Consider the following 17,713-nt stretch of genomic DNA (forward strand, 5'->3'; position numbering starts at 1 on the left):
TCCCTACAGCGAACTTCTAGTTAGGGACGCTTCGTTACATTGACAGGTTCTTAACACCTGCTGACAGAATGATCCGAGAAGCGATATTTCAAATTACTGAATTCTGCCTCTTCTGAAAAGTGGAGTGTAGTTTTAGGATCTCAAGTGATATATCTTTGGCGATATTTTCCTTTAAAAAGATTTTACCATATTTATGGGCTTTATGAGTAGTTCGAAAGGGAAGAAATTTACAATTCTGTAAAAAAATCAGATCTCGATCAAATTCCCAAAACGTAAAGCCTCTGGACGTAGCAAGAGACATTTGCTTGTCTCCGATGGGTTTTTACCCGGATTTATATCGTTTTCTTTGTATGACAAATTGTTAAAAATGTGCCCTAAAACGGCCGCTGTAAGCCCTCTCAGAGCGGCAAAAACCAAGATCGTCGCCCTAATGCTAAAATACGGAATTGAATTGAACTGAAAGTTATGTTTTTGTGAATCACTTATCTAGACCATTCTTCTGAGAGAGTTTGAGGAATTTCATTTTTTCTCGTCCAAATGACGATAGTCGATATTTGTAGATGGCGGTTCTTAAATAATTTGGGGCCTTGAAAACAGAGTGAGAATTGTTCTAACGCTGTGACTGTTTAATTTTACTGCAATTCCTATTAAAGTGGTACTATGACGAAAATCCCATCTTTCCTATCTAAGCCATTTTGGAACATAAACAAGTAGTCTGTACGAGAAGAAAAACGCTGTTTACTATTTTCAAATATCTCTTTTCGTTCCAGAGATATTCAAGTTTTTAAAGTATGCAAATTAGCCAAGTGACGACGTCATACACCCAACCAAATTTTCATCAAATATAATGAAGAAAGATATCTCAGCCAATTTGTATCAGAAATGTTTGATTCTTTGCAGGAAGATTCTACTAAATGTGCTCCACAATATGAGCTTCACAGTTTTGTTACCATGGCAACATACTGGGTTCCAGACCTCCCCAATATCAATGGCTTTTATGGCCACCTTTGGCATTCCATTTTGATATTTGCTAATGGTGCCTCATATGCATGATCCAGCAAGCATATGAATATGGTAGGTCCAGTTCATGGCCTTTCTAAATATTTTTTGAGCTGAAAATCACTAAGATATTGAAATCAAGTGGGTGGAGACTGGAAAAGAGTGAGTTGCCGTGGGAACAGAATTTTTTACTGCCGTAGGTGTGCTATCTGTAGAACTATTAGCCTACCAAGCTTCAGTGGTCTGTGCAGGAAATTGACCAAGATAGCTCTATTTATATACTTGATATAATATTGGGTTGAGTATATGACGTCATCAGTTATCTCATTTGCATATTTTACGCAATTTTCAAACTTAAATATCTCTGGAACGAATGCAGATATTTGCAAACGGTAAACGGCGTCTTTATTCTTTCGTGCCATTCTATGTGATAAACCAAAAAAACCAAGGGGTAAAAATTTGATCATAGTACCACTTTAATGTTTTGGTCTTAAACTCTAAACAAATGCACACGACTTCTTTTAGGTCCCTACCACCGTCCCTACCACATTTCTCACAACCTCTCGAGTTCAAGCACGCGGCTGTGTCAGCGGATTCCAAAACGTGTTCAGAATATGGCGTTAAAATTTTGCGAGATCAAAACGGGAATGCAGTTGACGCCGCCATTGCCACCGCTTTGTGTGTTGGTGTAGTGAACGCGCAATCAGCTGGGATAGGCGGAGGAGGGTTTATGATCATAAAGAAAAAAGGTCTTTTCCTCCCAAATAATTTATAAGTTTATTCGCTGCATTCAGTCCACAGAAGGGGCATATCCTGAAGATTTTTAAAAAGTATTTGATGTTTAAAAATAATTTCTAATTACAAGGCTAAAAAAGTTAAAGGTAGAAAAACCGAACGTTTTCGACACAAGGTCATCTGACGTCAGTACATTTTTCTTCATTAACATGCAATGTCGCACAGAGAAGGGATCACGCTAGATACAAATTGACTACAAGCATTTAAAGAGCTTGTAAGACTTAGTAATTGGTGGAACTTTTGGTTCTTTGGGTGTATTATTCGAGGAGAAATTAGCTCTCAAAAACTACAAAAGTTTTGGGTGGCAAATTAAAAACGCTAATAACCTCGTACGTCACGCAAAAAGTATTCAATACATAGGGCTCAAATTTCTTGGGACAGTTAATCGTGCTATGCCTTTTCAATATTCAGAACTGGTGTGTTTGTAGCTCCATCAGAAACTGTATCGCTTTTGCTAATGAGGCAAATATTGTAAACAAAGGTTCTCCTATTCAATTTGTGATTTGGAGGTCACCTGATTTTGACCAAATTTTTCCGTGGAGTCATGTTCTATGATGGATTTCTGTGGATTTACGTTTGAGGTTGATATCTTTTCCGATCTCTGTCATTCCATATGTATTTCGAATTGAAAAAGCTGTACTGCATGACTTTTATGGAATGAAAGTTTTGCTTTGCAGGCAAGACAACTGCGATCAACTTCAGAGAAACGACTCCTGGACTTGAACAAGCTGAAACGATGGGAGAGTTTGAACGTCTTATTCAAAAGGCGAAGGAAAGAGGTAAAACAGTTGTCAAATTTCGATGGTTTATCTATTGCGGCTTTTATGTCGTATTAGCAGTTGGTACGACAGAATTTTTCTAGGTGTCTTTGTTATCAGATCCCGGGAGGTACTCCCATTTATAAGCTATATGCCGCTGTGAAGGGTATGGCTTTCAGGCAGTTTAGTCTGGGATAGGGTACAGAAATCAGAATAGGGTATAATTTAAAGTGCCACTGAAACGAAATTTTCGTACTCTCTTTTATTATCCCAATCTATAACTTCAAACGTGCTTAAAGTAATGGTGAACTTTATTTCTGTCAAATCCCAGCGGAAAGTGCTTTTTTTAGTTGTTGAAATCGACTTTTTGGAGCAAAACTGTGTCCGTGCTCTGGAACCGAGTTTAAGGACCTTGTGACGTCACCGGTTGTATTCACGCAAGAAGCGCTATAGATTCTCTCTTGTTGTTACTTGATTTATTCAAGTTTATTCTTCATATTGTCGATACCTACTGGTTTTCTACCTGGTAATTTCTGTCCAGCCTTGACAAGAAATACATATCATAAACGTTGGAGGGCGCCAGAGTGTCGATTCACCAAAATAAATGCTACAGATTAGAACAGCTCAGTATAGTTTTCGAACATCTTGAGTACTCGGTTGGAGATTTCGAAGACGAGTGTGGCAACTTTTAAATCACGTCCTGAAGCCTATAAAACACGATATTTCGTCGTCTGTTTTCAGCCTGGTTCTGAAATTTGGATTCTCACGTTTATCTAAGGTCTATTAACAAGGTTCGAATATATCCTCGGCAACTTTTAATACTGCATTAAAAGCCGTAAGCATATCAGCCATCCGCACAATCACGAAGTTATTAACGGTCCACAAGCTTTGAGTCGGGTACTTCTTTGCACACAGAGGGCATCTTTTTATGATACTAATAAGTGAGAGTTCTTGTGGTAGACAAAATGTATCTTTGAAAATTGTGATCCGCAGCAGGATTTCTTCTTGCGAAGCTCAAAGCCTACGGATTGGACCAGGTAAGTTGTGCCCTGATTAAGGACTACCTTTCCTCAAGGAATCAGAGGGTCAAGATAGGGGATACTTTTTCAGAGTGGCTACATGCAAGACGAGGCGTGCCTCAGGGAAGCGTCCTCGGTCCCATGTTTTTCAATATTTTCATAAATAACAATTTCTTGTTTTGCGGGGATGTTAAGTTAAATGCTTATGCAGACGATCACCAAATATATTCATCGGACAGTGATCCTGTTGCGCTAGATGGGCGCATGCGTAACGCAGTCGAGACAGCAAACCGGTGGTGCCGGCAAAATGGAATGTTGGCCAATGAAAGCAAACATCAGGCTTTGATCCTGGGAAAATCGGAACACACCTTCTCGTTTCCTACAAAGGACTCAATTGACATTTTGGGAATGAACATTGATAACAATTTAAATTTTCACAATTACATATCTCTTATTTGCAAAAAAGTCAACAACCAGTTTAATGTAATGCTTAGGTTCAGAAACCTTATTTCCAAAGACATTTCAGTGAAACTGTATAAGGCCTACATACTCCCTCATTTTGATTATTGCTCAACAGTTTGGCACTTTTGCAGTGCAAACAACAGGAACAAAATAGAAGCTCTTAACAAAAGGATTCTGAGATTCATTCTAAGCGATTTTGAATCGCCTTATAATGTGCTGCTAGACAGGGTAAACTGTCTCCAACTTCATGATCAACGCATCTGTAAATTCCTTACTACCTTGTACAAAAGTCTATTTTTCACTAGCTATCCGGCCTATATGAGAAACATGTTCTCGTTCCGTTCTACTTCATACAACATGCGTGGAAACTATATACTGGAAATGCCCAAACCTAAAACTACAACTTTTGGTCTCCACTCCTTTACTTATCTGGCAACAAAAAAATGGAATTCTCTACCCAATTTTATAAGGTTATGTACCTTCTCAGACTTCAAAAAGTACATCAGTAAAACCAATTCATAAAACATGTAAATGACAATTTTATAATTAGTTAACATAAGTCAATTGTAAATATGTAAATAGCAATTCCTATTTTAATTTTTCGTTATCAAATATTTTGTTGCTCGGAAATATTAGCTTGTCAAGCTACTATGAAATTCGAGCTTAAATAAAGTTTATGTATGTATGTATGTATGTATGTATGTATGTATGTATGTATGTATTTATGTATGTATGTATGTATGTATGTATGTATGTATGTATGTATGTATGTATGTATGTATGTATGTATGTATGTATGTATGTATGTGTGTGTGTGTGTGTGTGTGTGTGTGTATGTATGTATGTATGTAGTGTAAACAAAGCGGGAATTTCGCTTCTCTTTTACAGGTATCTCCTAATTGCAACATTTCACGGCCGATGGATTACTTTGAGTTCTTTAGCACATACTTATGTCTATGATCTTCATTTAATAGTATCCAAGTTCAAAACAATTCGTTAAAATGTCACTAGTTTGTACTCCTTTCGAAGGTTTATTAAACAGAATTTGAACTTATTTGCATATATGACCCTTCGCCGCCGACATTGTCACGCTTTCTCTCGTTTCCTGAAAACACACCTGTAGGGTCATGGCAGCTTAGTTTACCTTCGCTTAGTTTAAATTCGCTCTCTCATATAAAAGAAGAGGGTTTCTTAAATTGTTGCTGTTGTGATAACTTGTAGGATGTAGCAGATACAACTGGACTAAAGGTCACTGTGGCACAATCTCGTCCGCTGTGAAACTCACAAAGCGTCCGGTTTCCTCGAAGCGAAGCGACTCGAAAACTCGAAGCGTTGTTGCTGTGATTCGTGCAGCAGCAGTCCAGATAATATTTTCAAAAGCCGCTTTCTCTTGTTTTCATGTCTTTTTTACTTTATGAGTGTAGATATTGTTTAATTGAGTGCTGGCCATTTCACCAAAAGTCCCGATCATTTTGCGATCTAAGAACTCCCACTCGTTTGCTTGCTTACATAAAATATCCTGCAAATATCCAATTAAATGGACTGGAAAGCCCCAGGATCGACTCTCGACCTCTTCATGTCTAAGGCTACTGTTATTATCTGCTTTACAGCTCTGAGATGTCCTTAAGATGTTTTTTTGGGGGGCTTCGAACAGTAATCTCTTCCCCCATAATCACTCTAAATTTTCAGCGCGCCTTGAAAGTAATACAACCAGTGACGTCACTAGGCTGTTTTGGCCGCGCCAAAATGGCCGCCAATTTCGGGCTTAACCAGCCAACTTCGAACGGCTGAAAAAGCAGTTTTCGCTTACCGTATGCGAAAAAAAATATTGCAGGGTTTCCAAGTAAGGTTGAAACTTTATTACTAAGCAAAAATCTCACATACAAAAATTTCGTTTCAGTGGCACTTTAATTACAAGAAAAGTGGCCAGTGTATAAATAATTTAGTCTAAAACGGGGTTCTTTACCCAGGGTTCTATAATAGAAATTGAAACTCGGAAGTGACTTTGTAAAATAGTGGTTTAGTTAGCGTATGTTGGACTGCGATCGAGATAAAGATTTCGCATTGAAAATAGCTTGTCTGGGATAGGGTAGGGGTTTTTGGCGCCTAGTCTGGAATAGGCCGGGCTCCTTTCGGTTAGCACCAATAATCGAGGCATCTGGGGACTGGAAAAAGGAGAAATTGAGCCAGTATTAGTCACGGTGGTTACTCTCTTTACGCATATTCAGAAACTCATGTTAAACTTGAACGCATGCGCGCAACCAAGCCGGAAGTAGGTTGTTCTGGTTCCGGTTTCTGATTTTGTCCAGAGTGTCGGACGTTTGGTCTCCGCTGACCGAAAACGTGCCAGCTCCGGGGACGAATTTGGTACAAGGTCCTGAGTGGCCACGCTTATTACATGGGCAAAGAAAATCAAATTAGCAAAATTATTCAGTCACTTAATATTTTTTCTCTCGATCAGACATTCGAACAGGAGTGTCTGGAGAGGGAGAGTTCATAGGAGTTCCTGGTGAGCTACGCGGATTTGAGATGGCGTGGAAGAAATATGGCCGACTACCCTGGAAAGACCTGTTCCAACCCGCTATAGAAATCGCTACTAAAGGATTTCCAGCGAGTCATTCTTTAACGGTGGCTGTGCAACAGAATGTTCTTAATATTACACATGACAAAGGACTTAGGCAAGATTAGTAGCCTAAGAGCAGGCTCTCGTGTGTTACGACACGCGCGTAGAGGCACAAACATAGGCATGTAAAGAAAGAGAGACGAACCTCTAAATAAGAACGACTTTATTTCACATGAACCCGTCACGAGCAACGGTACAACACTTTGAAGAAATCACCCTTGGCTACCGCGCCTAGCTTGGTAACCTCCACTACAATACTCAGTACCAGTCTTACACGTATCCCCTCGCCCGGTCGCTTTGCTTGCAGACTCGTTCCTCGCGATTTCGCGTTTGCTCGTACCGCAGCTCACGAGAGCCTGTTGGCAGGTTACAAGATAAGTAGAATTTTATGACATGCATGATAATTGATCAAGCCCGTTCGGATAAGATGGCTGGATATTGGCCTTTTTCGTCCATTTTGCGTGTTTTAGGAGCGAGACGCAGCCGATGTGCATTAACACACAGCGGAATCCAGCAATTAACTTGGTCAATTAAAGATTTATAATGTGGCATGAAGAGCACCATTTATTTGCCAGACACAGCGGGTAATCCCGAGCGGCAAGATGGTCCCATCTTTCTCACTCGCTTAGCCAATCACAGCGCAAGATTGGGTGCTGTAGCCTCATCATTGGTGCGTTAGACTCGTCAAGGGACATTCCTGGTTCAGACTCTGGAGTCAGATCTGTTCAGGGACAGAGTGCTGTGATTTCTGGGCATTTTCTTTCACAGTGCCTCTTTTCACCCCGTTTTAAACTGTCAAGGAAAGCTGACAAAGTTACCTGCGCTGCAAAAACATCCTATTGAGAGTGGTGAAAGGAGGAAAATACCGGGGGGGGGACTCCCATGTAAACAGGACGGGGGTGCTCGTTGGAAATTTTGAAAAGATCCTCTAAGAGGTACCAAGATCCTATTTTGTGGGCGTGGCTCGACATTTTTCACTCCCAAGAGGTACCAATTCTAAAACAACACTGACGCGTTATTATTAGCAATAAAGACGATTGCTTCGAATACGTTCTAATTGTTAAGTTGATTATCAACTCCTTACTGCTCAATACCCCAAAGGGAACCACGAAAACTCCCGCTGTGGACCTTATGAGGCTGAACACCCCAAGATACCAAAACCGCTTTTTTGACCCCTAAAAGATACGACGAACACCCCCGTCCTATTTTTTAATGGGAGTCCCCTCCCTGTGGGGAAATACTGACAGTCTTAGACACTGTACTCTAATGAAGCCCCTAAACTTCGAAATTTTATACTCTTTCTAATATAACTTTACTTAAACCTCTGCGAACAAGAGTAAAATACTAATACTAGTAAGTGTTCTTTCACAGCTCGATATTCAAACCAAATGGTCGATTTATTAAAGAAGGTGACATCGTAAAGCGAACGAAATATGCGAAAACTCTTCAAAGGATAGCTGACTCCGGCGCTAAACTTTTTTACACTGGAGAAATGGCAAAACAGGTAATACGTCTAGAACACAGACCCAGGAAGTACTTCTAGAAAAATCGGGTGGGGGGTGTGCAGCCCGCTTCCGAAAACATTTACCCAATTTAAGACCAAAATCTGTGATTTTCTTTACCCTATTTATGACCTGACCAAAAATTTGATATCCTATTTAAGACCTGACCCCTAAATCGATACCCTGTTTCGGACCTGTCTCATAATTAGTTCCCTAGTTCGGACAGATTTACGTTGAAGACATTGTGAAGGGTCTTTGTTGATGGTCTTCTGGATAACGATGAAAAACTAGCTTCTTAACAGAAACGAATTGAAGACAAGAGTGCAAAACCACACCCTACCTTTTTCAGGCTTCAGGTATATAAAAGGATAGGGATTTCACAAGTTGAGGTATACGAAACTGTCTTTTAGTTATTTTAAAGGGCCTTTAATTAAAATATTTCGAACAGACGCAGCTTATGGCTGTATCATTTAATTTATTGAGCACTTCATGAAAATGAGAATAAAACTTCCTTTTTTGACGACTTGCTCATAATTCAGGCCAGTTATGAAAGTGTTTGAAAGGCGTACCTTTTTTCAATTAAAGGTATACGAAAGGAGAACCTTTTCTGTTAAGATGGTATACAAAAGGGTAAGGGGTTTCACCTTAGGGCGTGGCCTTCCCGTATAGAGCTTTATAGAGTCCCCCCACCCCCACCCCGTGAAACTTGTACATTACATGAAGAGCCTTCATTGTATAGTCACCAAAAAGGTACAAAAATGATGTCAAGTGTTCATGTTTCGAGAGTGTCCTTACAGCAAACGTATTTCGTCTACAGGTTGTTAAAGACGTGAGAGCTGTTGGTTCTAAAATTTCCTTGAGAGACTTAAGAGATTACAAAGCCACTGAAGTCAAACCATTGGAGACCAACCTCCCTGGGAGGAAGGGATACAAAATTCTCACCGCCCCACCACCTGCAGCTGGGGGGACGGTTTTAATAAACATCTTGAACATTCTAAAGGGTATGTTTGCTTCTTAACCATTTTAGGTTTTAAAATGGATTTAAGAAGTTATGCCATTTTATGGCTGTTGGGTGGGGGGGGGGGGGGGGGGTTTAAAGCTTGGTGCGTCTTAAGTGGCGCAAAATTTGTTTACGACACGAATGACGTTTTCTTTCTCTGTAAAGGTCAAGTCTGTGTACGAGCCAAGTGTGCCTTCATTCCGGAGCTTATCCCGGTTTCTGTAGCATGAAGCGACTAGGAATATTTCTACTCCCCCCTGGATGGGATGCTAGTCCATCACAGGGTAACCCCCAGCATTAAGTTCACCGGTACTCATTCATACACCTGGGTGGAGAGAGGCACTGCGAGAGTAAAGTACACAACACAGTGTTCACGGCCAGGACTTTATCCAGGACCGCACGACCCGGAGTCGAACGCTCTAACCATGAGGACATGTCTTTCTTTGTACAGGATTCAATTTCAGTGAGAATGACATGAAGGAGAGACCTTGTCTGACGTATCACCGCATTATCGAAGCATTCAATTTTGCAGCTGCTAAGCAGACCTTCCTAGCAGATCCTGATTTTAGTAGCAACGTTAAGCAAGTAAGACTAGCGGGGGAAGACTGGCTCTTTTTTCTTTTGAGTAAAAATAGATTCATTGTCGCTTGTTTCTCCCGAGAACAATAGACTGGTGGCTTCTCGTGACGGCAAGCAACGGTCTTTTTCACGTGGAAACATAATCACTATTGACTCCTCTGTGTTACATACACTCTTAGAGATTCAGTCCTTAAAGGCGCATTATCATAATTATAAATATCGCTCGAAAAATTTAGCTTGAAAACTCATTTTGCGACAACTAAACCGAAACTGTTAAAAAGCGTACAAAATTTAGGATCGAAACTAACCAATCAACAAATGGCAAAGTTTCCTGAAAGGTTCGCAACACTTCGCACTTTATTGGTTTTTCAATTTTGTTGAGATCGTTCGTAGTCTACAATGTCATTGGTTTATTCGAGAAAAAAATCGCTATCCTTTGTTCCCAAGTAACGTTCTGATTGGTTAACTCTTCTCCAAGTGGCCCGGTTCGAGTAGTCGCACCTTAAGTACGTTTAAATATTTTGGATCGAATCTTATTTCGGCACAATTAGCACACTTACAGAGAACCTGTTTTTTTCTGTTGAATAATCTTATTTTAGTACAATAAACTCACAGACACATTGCGAGCTCGAGGAGCTGCGCAAGTTAATATTTTTCATCGTTGAATTACAGGAAGCACACTTACATATAGCAGACCTATTTTTCTTTCGAGACAGGTTGTTAAGGAAATGTTGGATCCTGAGAGGGGCCAGGAGCTGCGCAAGTTAATAGACGACAAAACACACAGCTTTGACTATTATGGCCCTGTTGATTATTACGTTGATGTCTCAGACGGCACGACACATTTGTCTGTTCTTGATGAAGAAGGCAGTGCTGTTTCTTTAACAGCATCCCTGAACAAACAGTAAGTTGAAAGAGAAGCTAACACAGTGAATTGAGTAGCACCGCTTTCTTCACATTGGAAAGCAAATATTTCGCTCCATTAATTTGTTCTTATGTATTACGACCTCTCTTCTGCAAACTAACTGCCGAGTCAGCTACATGTATGGAAAACGCGGGGCCAGGATCTCGGGGTACGGATGCTGAATTGATGATTTTCATTGATGATTTCCATAGACTTCTCGATCCCGTACCCCGAGAGCCGGGGCCCCCGGAACCCTGCCCCCGCGTTTTCCATGTAGCCCTGTAGCGTCAGCACTTTCCTTTCCTTCTTCTTTCACTTCTTCGTTTGGTTCGTTTGTTCCGTCCTTCCGTCTGTCTGTCTGTCTTCCTTTGCTTTAATTTTCCTTTTTCCTTCTTCATCTCAACTATTTTCACTCCAAACATACTGTGATCATTTAAAAACTTAACATCTATTCGTAGTTTTGGAGCCAAACTTCAAAGCCCCGGACTCGGAATAATTTACAATGACCAGCTATTGGACGCGTTCGACATGAAATTTAAGAAGTTTCATTTGCCAATTGACCCGCTACGACCTCACAAGCGACCAGTGTCTGTTGCTTCTCCATCCATCATCTTAGATGAAGCTGGGAATGTTAAAATGGTTTTCGGAGCGGCTGGAGGAAAGCAAATTGCAACTGCCTTGTCACAGGTAAATAAATACAGGATATTACACGCCGGCGCGTGTGCAGGTTCGGTGGCGGTCCGGGCTCGAGCACTGGCCTGGGACATTGCTTTGTGTTCTTGGGCAAGACACCTTACTCTCACACTGCTTCTCGCAACGACTCCTCCCAGGTGTGCAAATGGGTACCGCGAATTTAATTCTGGGGGTAACCCTGCGATGGACTGGCATCCCATCCAAGGGGGGGGGGGGGGGTTGGGGGAGTAGAAATATTTCTAGTCGCTTCATACTACAGAAAACGGGATAAGCTCCGGCCTGATGGGCCACTTGGCTCGCATGCGGATTTTAACTTAACAGACGGCACCAAGATATAAATGTTACTTTTGAGTAGTAAAATGGAGCGTAGCGAGTAAGTAAAATTTTGTCTTTAAGCCAACAGTAGTATAATTATTATCTTCAAGTCAATAAGTACTTTTTTATTATATAGACAAACTGACTGTTTACACACACAAAAAAAACGTGGAAAGCGGGACATAACGTCATAAATATCCTCGATATGCTAGGGTGACTCGTGTCCCGGATGTAATTTCGTATGAATTTAACGAGTGGAACATTTTCCAGCTTAACACTCGTGTAATAATACCCGTATTATCACTTGTCACGGGTTTTGCCAGTTTTTGTCAATACAAGATTTCATGGGCAGCCTGAACCTAGACTTGCCACAAGTCGACCTTTGCTAATCCTTCGCTTATTCATCTCCCTCGAGCGAAGCGAGAGGGCATTTATTACATCATCGGAAAGGACTTTTAGAAAGTCTATCTGAACCATGAGCGTGGGAGAAACTTCGTGGCCCTGACGAAATTCGAACCCATGACCTCCCAGATACCGGTCGGGTGCTCTAAGTACAGTAAAATCAGGCGTATAAGAACCTAGGCTTTTTTTCAAGTTAGCTTCCACAGGTTCTTATATAAATGGTGTTTACTGTGAAACTGGGCTACCTAGGTTCTTAATCAGGTTCTTATTTTTTGTTTAAAAAAACAACTTGTATTCATAAGCGTGGCCTTCGTATTCAATTATTCACAATTCAGTATTGTGGTCTTACAACACTGCCAGTGTTCTGGCTAGTTTTTGTCAACTTTGTTTGTATCGCTTGTGATGTACCGTATTTGTACTAAATTAAATTTGACAAAAACTCTATAGTTTGAAAATAACAACCTGTCTTGAGATTTTAGTCTAGAATGGTTCTTATGTGAAGGGTGCTTAACTGGGAAATTTTGGCCTCTCAGGTTCTTAAATTATAGGTTCTTATATGCGGGTTTTTTACTGCATAACCACTGAGTTACGAAAAGAAAATCATCATTTTAATTATTGTGTTAAAGGTATTGATGAATTATTTCTGGTTTGGAGACAATCTGAAGGACGCTGTATCTAAGCCTCGTCTTCATAGTCAGTTGTTTCCAAATATGGTCTTAGTTGAACCAAACTTCCCAGCAAGGTATATCAATGGACTCAAGCTTTATGGACATCACGTGACAAATGACACTGTACCTTTTACAGGTAATTTCTCAATTAATAATTTATTTTATTAGCTTTGCCTGTATGATGCCAAAAATAAACAACAACAACAACAAATTACAATCAATATGTAGAGGTTTGGCAGAGACATCGCAACAGCTCAGTAGTCAATTCCTGCGGGCCCAGAAATAAAATATTTGCAAAAGAAAGAAAAACCACATTACATGCAGCACATTATTGGTACGTCTTGAAATCTTGTGGTCTTGCAATTCAAACAGTTGATTTTAAACGTTCGAGGATTGTCCGGATTGAAGTTCATTCAGACAGCACGAGAGAAGTAGTCATAAAGAAGAGATTGGAAACTAGTAAGACTAGCATTAGCTAAGTCCATTCTGCCGGTGAGTAAGTTCCAGATTCTGGTTGTTCTAATAAAAAAAAGATTTCTGATATGTTGTAGTTCTACATCTCTTGGGGTCAAACATAGGAAAGCTAGTAGCGGATGCTCGAGTCGTTCTAGCTCTTTTGCGCACGACGGGAACAACGGAAGGACTAAGGTGGACTAGATTATGCGTAGAGGCATGCAAGAACATACAGCAAGTAGATCTAAAGATATCTAAATTTAAAGAAAGAAAATCAAGACCGTGGCAGTGAATAGTAGGCCACTTTCGATATATTAAAATTCAGCTTGATAGCGAAGCCTGGAGGACACAAACAAAAGAAATGAATAAACATGGTCATTCAATTCTCTTTGTTTTCGTCCTCTAAGACTCACTGCTAAGATGAATTTTAACATGTCGAAAACGCTCTATTGGATAGTTAGTGTTTGGATATAGTGTCCAGACCTCAAAATTGCTTTAATTTTAGACCCTACTGTTGGCATTACGAGCGCATATAAAGCCGAAATATTTAAGAAAAAGTGTTTGGTTGTCCTGTACTTTCTTGTGTTGTTTTGCATCCAAGCCAAGCTTGAGTTTTAAAGAAAACCGGACTTCTAGCACCAGGGCAGATGCTAGCGGATAGAGGGATGACGTTTCAGCTTTGACATCTTTCTTAGTTCCTTTTTCTTTAAAGGGGCATCTAAAGATTTTCCAAACTCAAGGGCTACTAAGTTTAAGAAAATTGTTGAGGTCAGAAGCCAAAGAGATTGAACTGACAGAAAATTTAAACACTAAATGGGTGAGGAGTGTATTGCACGGTAGATATAGGCCTGATCAGTGAAACTTAGAAAATAAGCGAGTAGTTCTAGAATTTAACTGCGAGTGCAATACGTTCTAGACAGCCAGCACTCTCAGTAGAAGGCCTAATATATGGATTGAGCTCTAGATTTCTGATAAGGATTAAAAAATTCGCGTGCTTTCCTCCTAGGAAAACCTTCTTGCTGTTATTGTCTCTGTACTGTTATCAAAGTTAACCTCATTACAGCTAATTCCACTCATACTGTACATCGGATTTCTCTTAACAGATGGTACCTTTCCACATAATTGGATCAGATCGTCTGCTTAGAAAAATCCTTAGCCTGATCCTTCTTAAATTCAATTCTCATTCAACGTCACTGTTAACGACAAGCGCTTGCCGAGAGCTAAAACTGAGTTCAGCCGAAACTACTTCAAAGAAATACTTTTTAATGGCATTCTTTACCGCAAGCGACCACATTCTCATAGATATTTTTTGCAGAGTATGGCTTTTGGGTTGTTGAGGTTTAAAGTAGACTGTAATTATATCAATGATACTGTAGAAAATTAAAATTCTTCCGGGATGCGGACCGCTTTGTTGTCTCCACATTGTTCTGCACAGTGTTTGTCGCTATCTACGGCATGCTAAATTAAACCCAGGGAGAGACCAATCGAGGTATGGTTCGAGCCTATTCCGTTTTAAGTGGTATCTGTTAGGGGTCAGATAAGTTATTTGACCCCTAACAGATACCACTTAAAACGGAATAGGCTTTATTACCAACTGCTGTTCAGGAAAGGAGCTCGCGCTGGTAGACCGGACTCGAGAGACCGGCGGAAATCGAACCTAAAAACGGAAATAAGAGCGTTATTTAATTGTTATCTCTTCGAGTGCACCCTAAAATATACTTTGACAGCTTAAAATACTGGCGTTTCGTCGTGAGCACCCTAAGTGAGACCGAAATGCTTGACTTATACCCCTAAGAGATAGAGAAGAGGAGCATCCCCGGACTTTTTATATGGAAGTCCCCCCGGGATGCTAAAGTTGGATCCTGCAAATTTGGACTCAGTTATTTCAAATTCCCCGTTATTTCGAACTCAAAATCAATTCCTCGGATTTGCCCTTCAGTCATTTACTATCAGCTATTTCGAACTATTTTTTCGTTTCCCCTGACATTTTGAGATAACGGGGCTCAACCAGGAGCCCATTACTGGCTCAACTGTATTTCTAATTTCTTGGCCGTTATCTCGTTCATTTTTCTAGGAATACCTTACGGAGTTCTAGGAATTGTTCAACTCGTTGTTCGAAAGGAAAACGGAGACATACTGGCACTAGCCGACCACCGAAAAGGAGGTGTTGCAGCTGGTTACCGTTGACCAATGAGAAGTCAGATTTACCGTTTTTCAGCTGGGCTGTAATCTACGGGAGAATCTTTGCTTACAATATTTGCCTCATTAGTATAAGCGATACCGTTTCTGACGGAGCTACAAAAACATTAGTTCTGAATATTGAAAGGGTGCAGTACGATTAATTGTGTCAAGGAATTTGAGCACGATGTATTGAGTACTTTTTGTGCTACGCGGGTTTATAAACACAAAATTTACAAAGAATGTATGAGCTTATTAGCCAGCTTTTGCCAACCAGAAATTTTGCAATGTTTGAGAGCCAATTACTCCTCGAATAGTACACCCAAAGAGCCAAAGATTTCACTAATTTCTAAGACTTCTACGTTTTACAAGTTCCTAAATTCGTGTTTAGCGTAATGCCTTCTCTGCGCAAAGTCGTCAAATGACGTCAGCAAAGATTTTCCTATAGAGGGATTTTTTTTTCTTCGTCTTCTTTAAACCTTACTCATTTCTTGTTTTCACTTCATGAAAACAAAATCGATAAAACAAATAATGTAAACACAAAATAATGAAACAAATTATCTGTATTCATTTAATCAATAAAATGTTTCTACCGTATTTGCTCCATAGAGTGGCGCCAGTCACTTCATATTTTTAGCGTCTCGGTTGCGGCGCTTGTTCGGGGGCTCAAACGAGATGGAGGCTACCTCGATACCTCGCGGTTCTATTAGCCTCCATGCACAAACTATAGACCATTGTCACCTTTAATTGTTATATATGTATCTTTTTTTTTCTTTTTTTTTCTGCTAATATTGTAATTTCAAAACTGTAAGTTTAAGTGCAAAATAAAGTTAAGTTGAAGTTGAAGTTGAAGTTGAAGTTATTCGGGAGCGGTGCCCTTTAAACAATTATAACATTTGTAAATGGAAATAAGCAAATGTTACCAACAAAATATAGCCACTTCGAACTGAAACGTATTGTACTCCAGGGCCGGGTTGTTGGAAAGCCGCTTAGATCGGTTAACGCTAACCCAGGATTAAAAATTAAACGAAGTATTCATTTTTCTTGGATAAAAAAGTGTTTACACTGCCGAGTCGTGTTTGGTGTAGATTTAGATTACTCAAGTTCAAAACTGGAAGACAAACAATGGAAACTGAGATCAAATCCTCGATTAGCTTGATCGGGTTTTAAACAACCCAGCCCAGAATAATAAATTTTCGAGGCGTGTAGTACTTCAAAGAACACCGGAACACGGAACACGAAACACGGAACACGGAACACGGAACACGGAACAATGGAACACCGGAACATCCCGGAACATCACGGAACATTCCGGAACACCCAAAAAATCAGGAACACCACCTAAAACCCGGAACACCCCCCAAAAAACCCGGAACATCCCCAAAAAACCCGGAACACCAGAAAACCAGGAGAAGTGCAAAATCTAAAAAGTAAAATAAAAAAAAAAATTAGTTAAAAAATGAAAGAGGACGCGAAGTAATATGAAAATAATAACCATGAATAGGAACAAGTTAAAAGATCCAAGACACGAGGCTTTCAAGTACAATACAATTGCTCTACCTTTCGTTGGTTTCTTTAATGAAACAACCCTTTCTTGGCAACTTATAAACATCTTTTCAATACAACTTAAAACATGAATCCCTATCGAAAGAGGAAGCCACTTTAAAATCATGGGTTTATCCCAAGATAATTATACAAAAAAGTTTCTAAACTTATTAGTGTTTAAATGGAAACAATGTAAAGCAAATTAATTACAACGTACAAGCGTTACACGAAAAGATTTGCAAGTTATGTTGGGATTCATTTTGATCTTTAGTTAACTTTTATTTTTCATTTTTAACTTACATGTACATGTGTATTACCATGCAAAACATATCTAAAACAAAGAATAATAAAGCAGAAGCAGATATGCAATTGAACTTCAACAGCTATAAAAACCGGTCAAACAAAGAACAGAAACATGAAAAAATAATAATAAGAAGAATGGCATGAATTAAATCTAACAGGCTCTCAGACCGAACTCTTCTGTAATGTAATTTTTGTGGCACTCTGTGAGAGGCAATCCGTCGGGGATGACCGGCGAACACGGCACAAATGACGGCTCAGCTCCTTGAATGCACGCAATCCGAAGATGATAATGTGCATCCGATTCCCGAGCTAGCGGGCGTGCATAACTGTCCCGTTTGAGGGTCTTTGTAAGTCCGCCGCTCCTTTCTAGCCATACAAAAATCAATGGGATTGTGTAAGTATTTACAGTATATTGTGTGCTTTGTTCACTGGATTTGGCGTTTATTCCACATTTAATCCGCATTTCAAATATATGAAGTTAATATAGTCACAGACATTTATTCATCGGCACTTAC

At 39.9% G+C, this 17,713-nt stretch overlaps 1 protein-coding gene across 1 annotated transcript; it reads left to right on the forward strand.

The window, feature by feature from the left end:
• The first annotated feature begins 1,481 nt into the window (after positions 1-1,481).
• LOC145468860 (glutathione hydrolase 1 proenzyme-like) lies at positions 1,482-15,405 on the forward strand. The gene is made up of 10 exons (XM_081452551.1): positions 1,482-1,748; positions 2,472-2,573; positions 6,495-6,720; positions 8,028-8,160; positions 8,976-9,159; positions 9,610-9,743; positions 10,454-10,641; positions 11,100-11,328; positions 12,678-12,855; positions 15,247-15,405. Exons 1-10 carry the CDS (start codon positions 1,505-1,507, stop codon positions 15,357-15,359), a joined length of 1,731 nt encoding a protein of 576 aa, XP_081308677.1. The 5' UTR covers positions 1,482-1,504; the 3' UTR covers positions 15,360-15,405.
• Positions 15,406-17,713: the final 2,308 nt, after the last annotated feature.

This window comes from Orbicella franksi, chromosome 14, assembly GCF_964199315.1.
Source record: "Orbicella franksi chromosome 14, jaOrbFran1.1, whole genome shotgun sequence".
In the NCBI taxonomy this organism is placed as follows: Eukaryota; Metazoa; Cnidaria; class Anthozoa; order Scleractinia; family Merulinidae; genus Orbicella; species Orbicella franksi.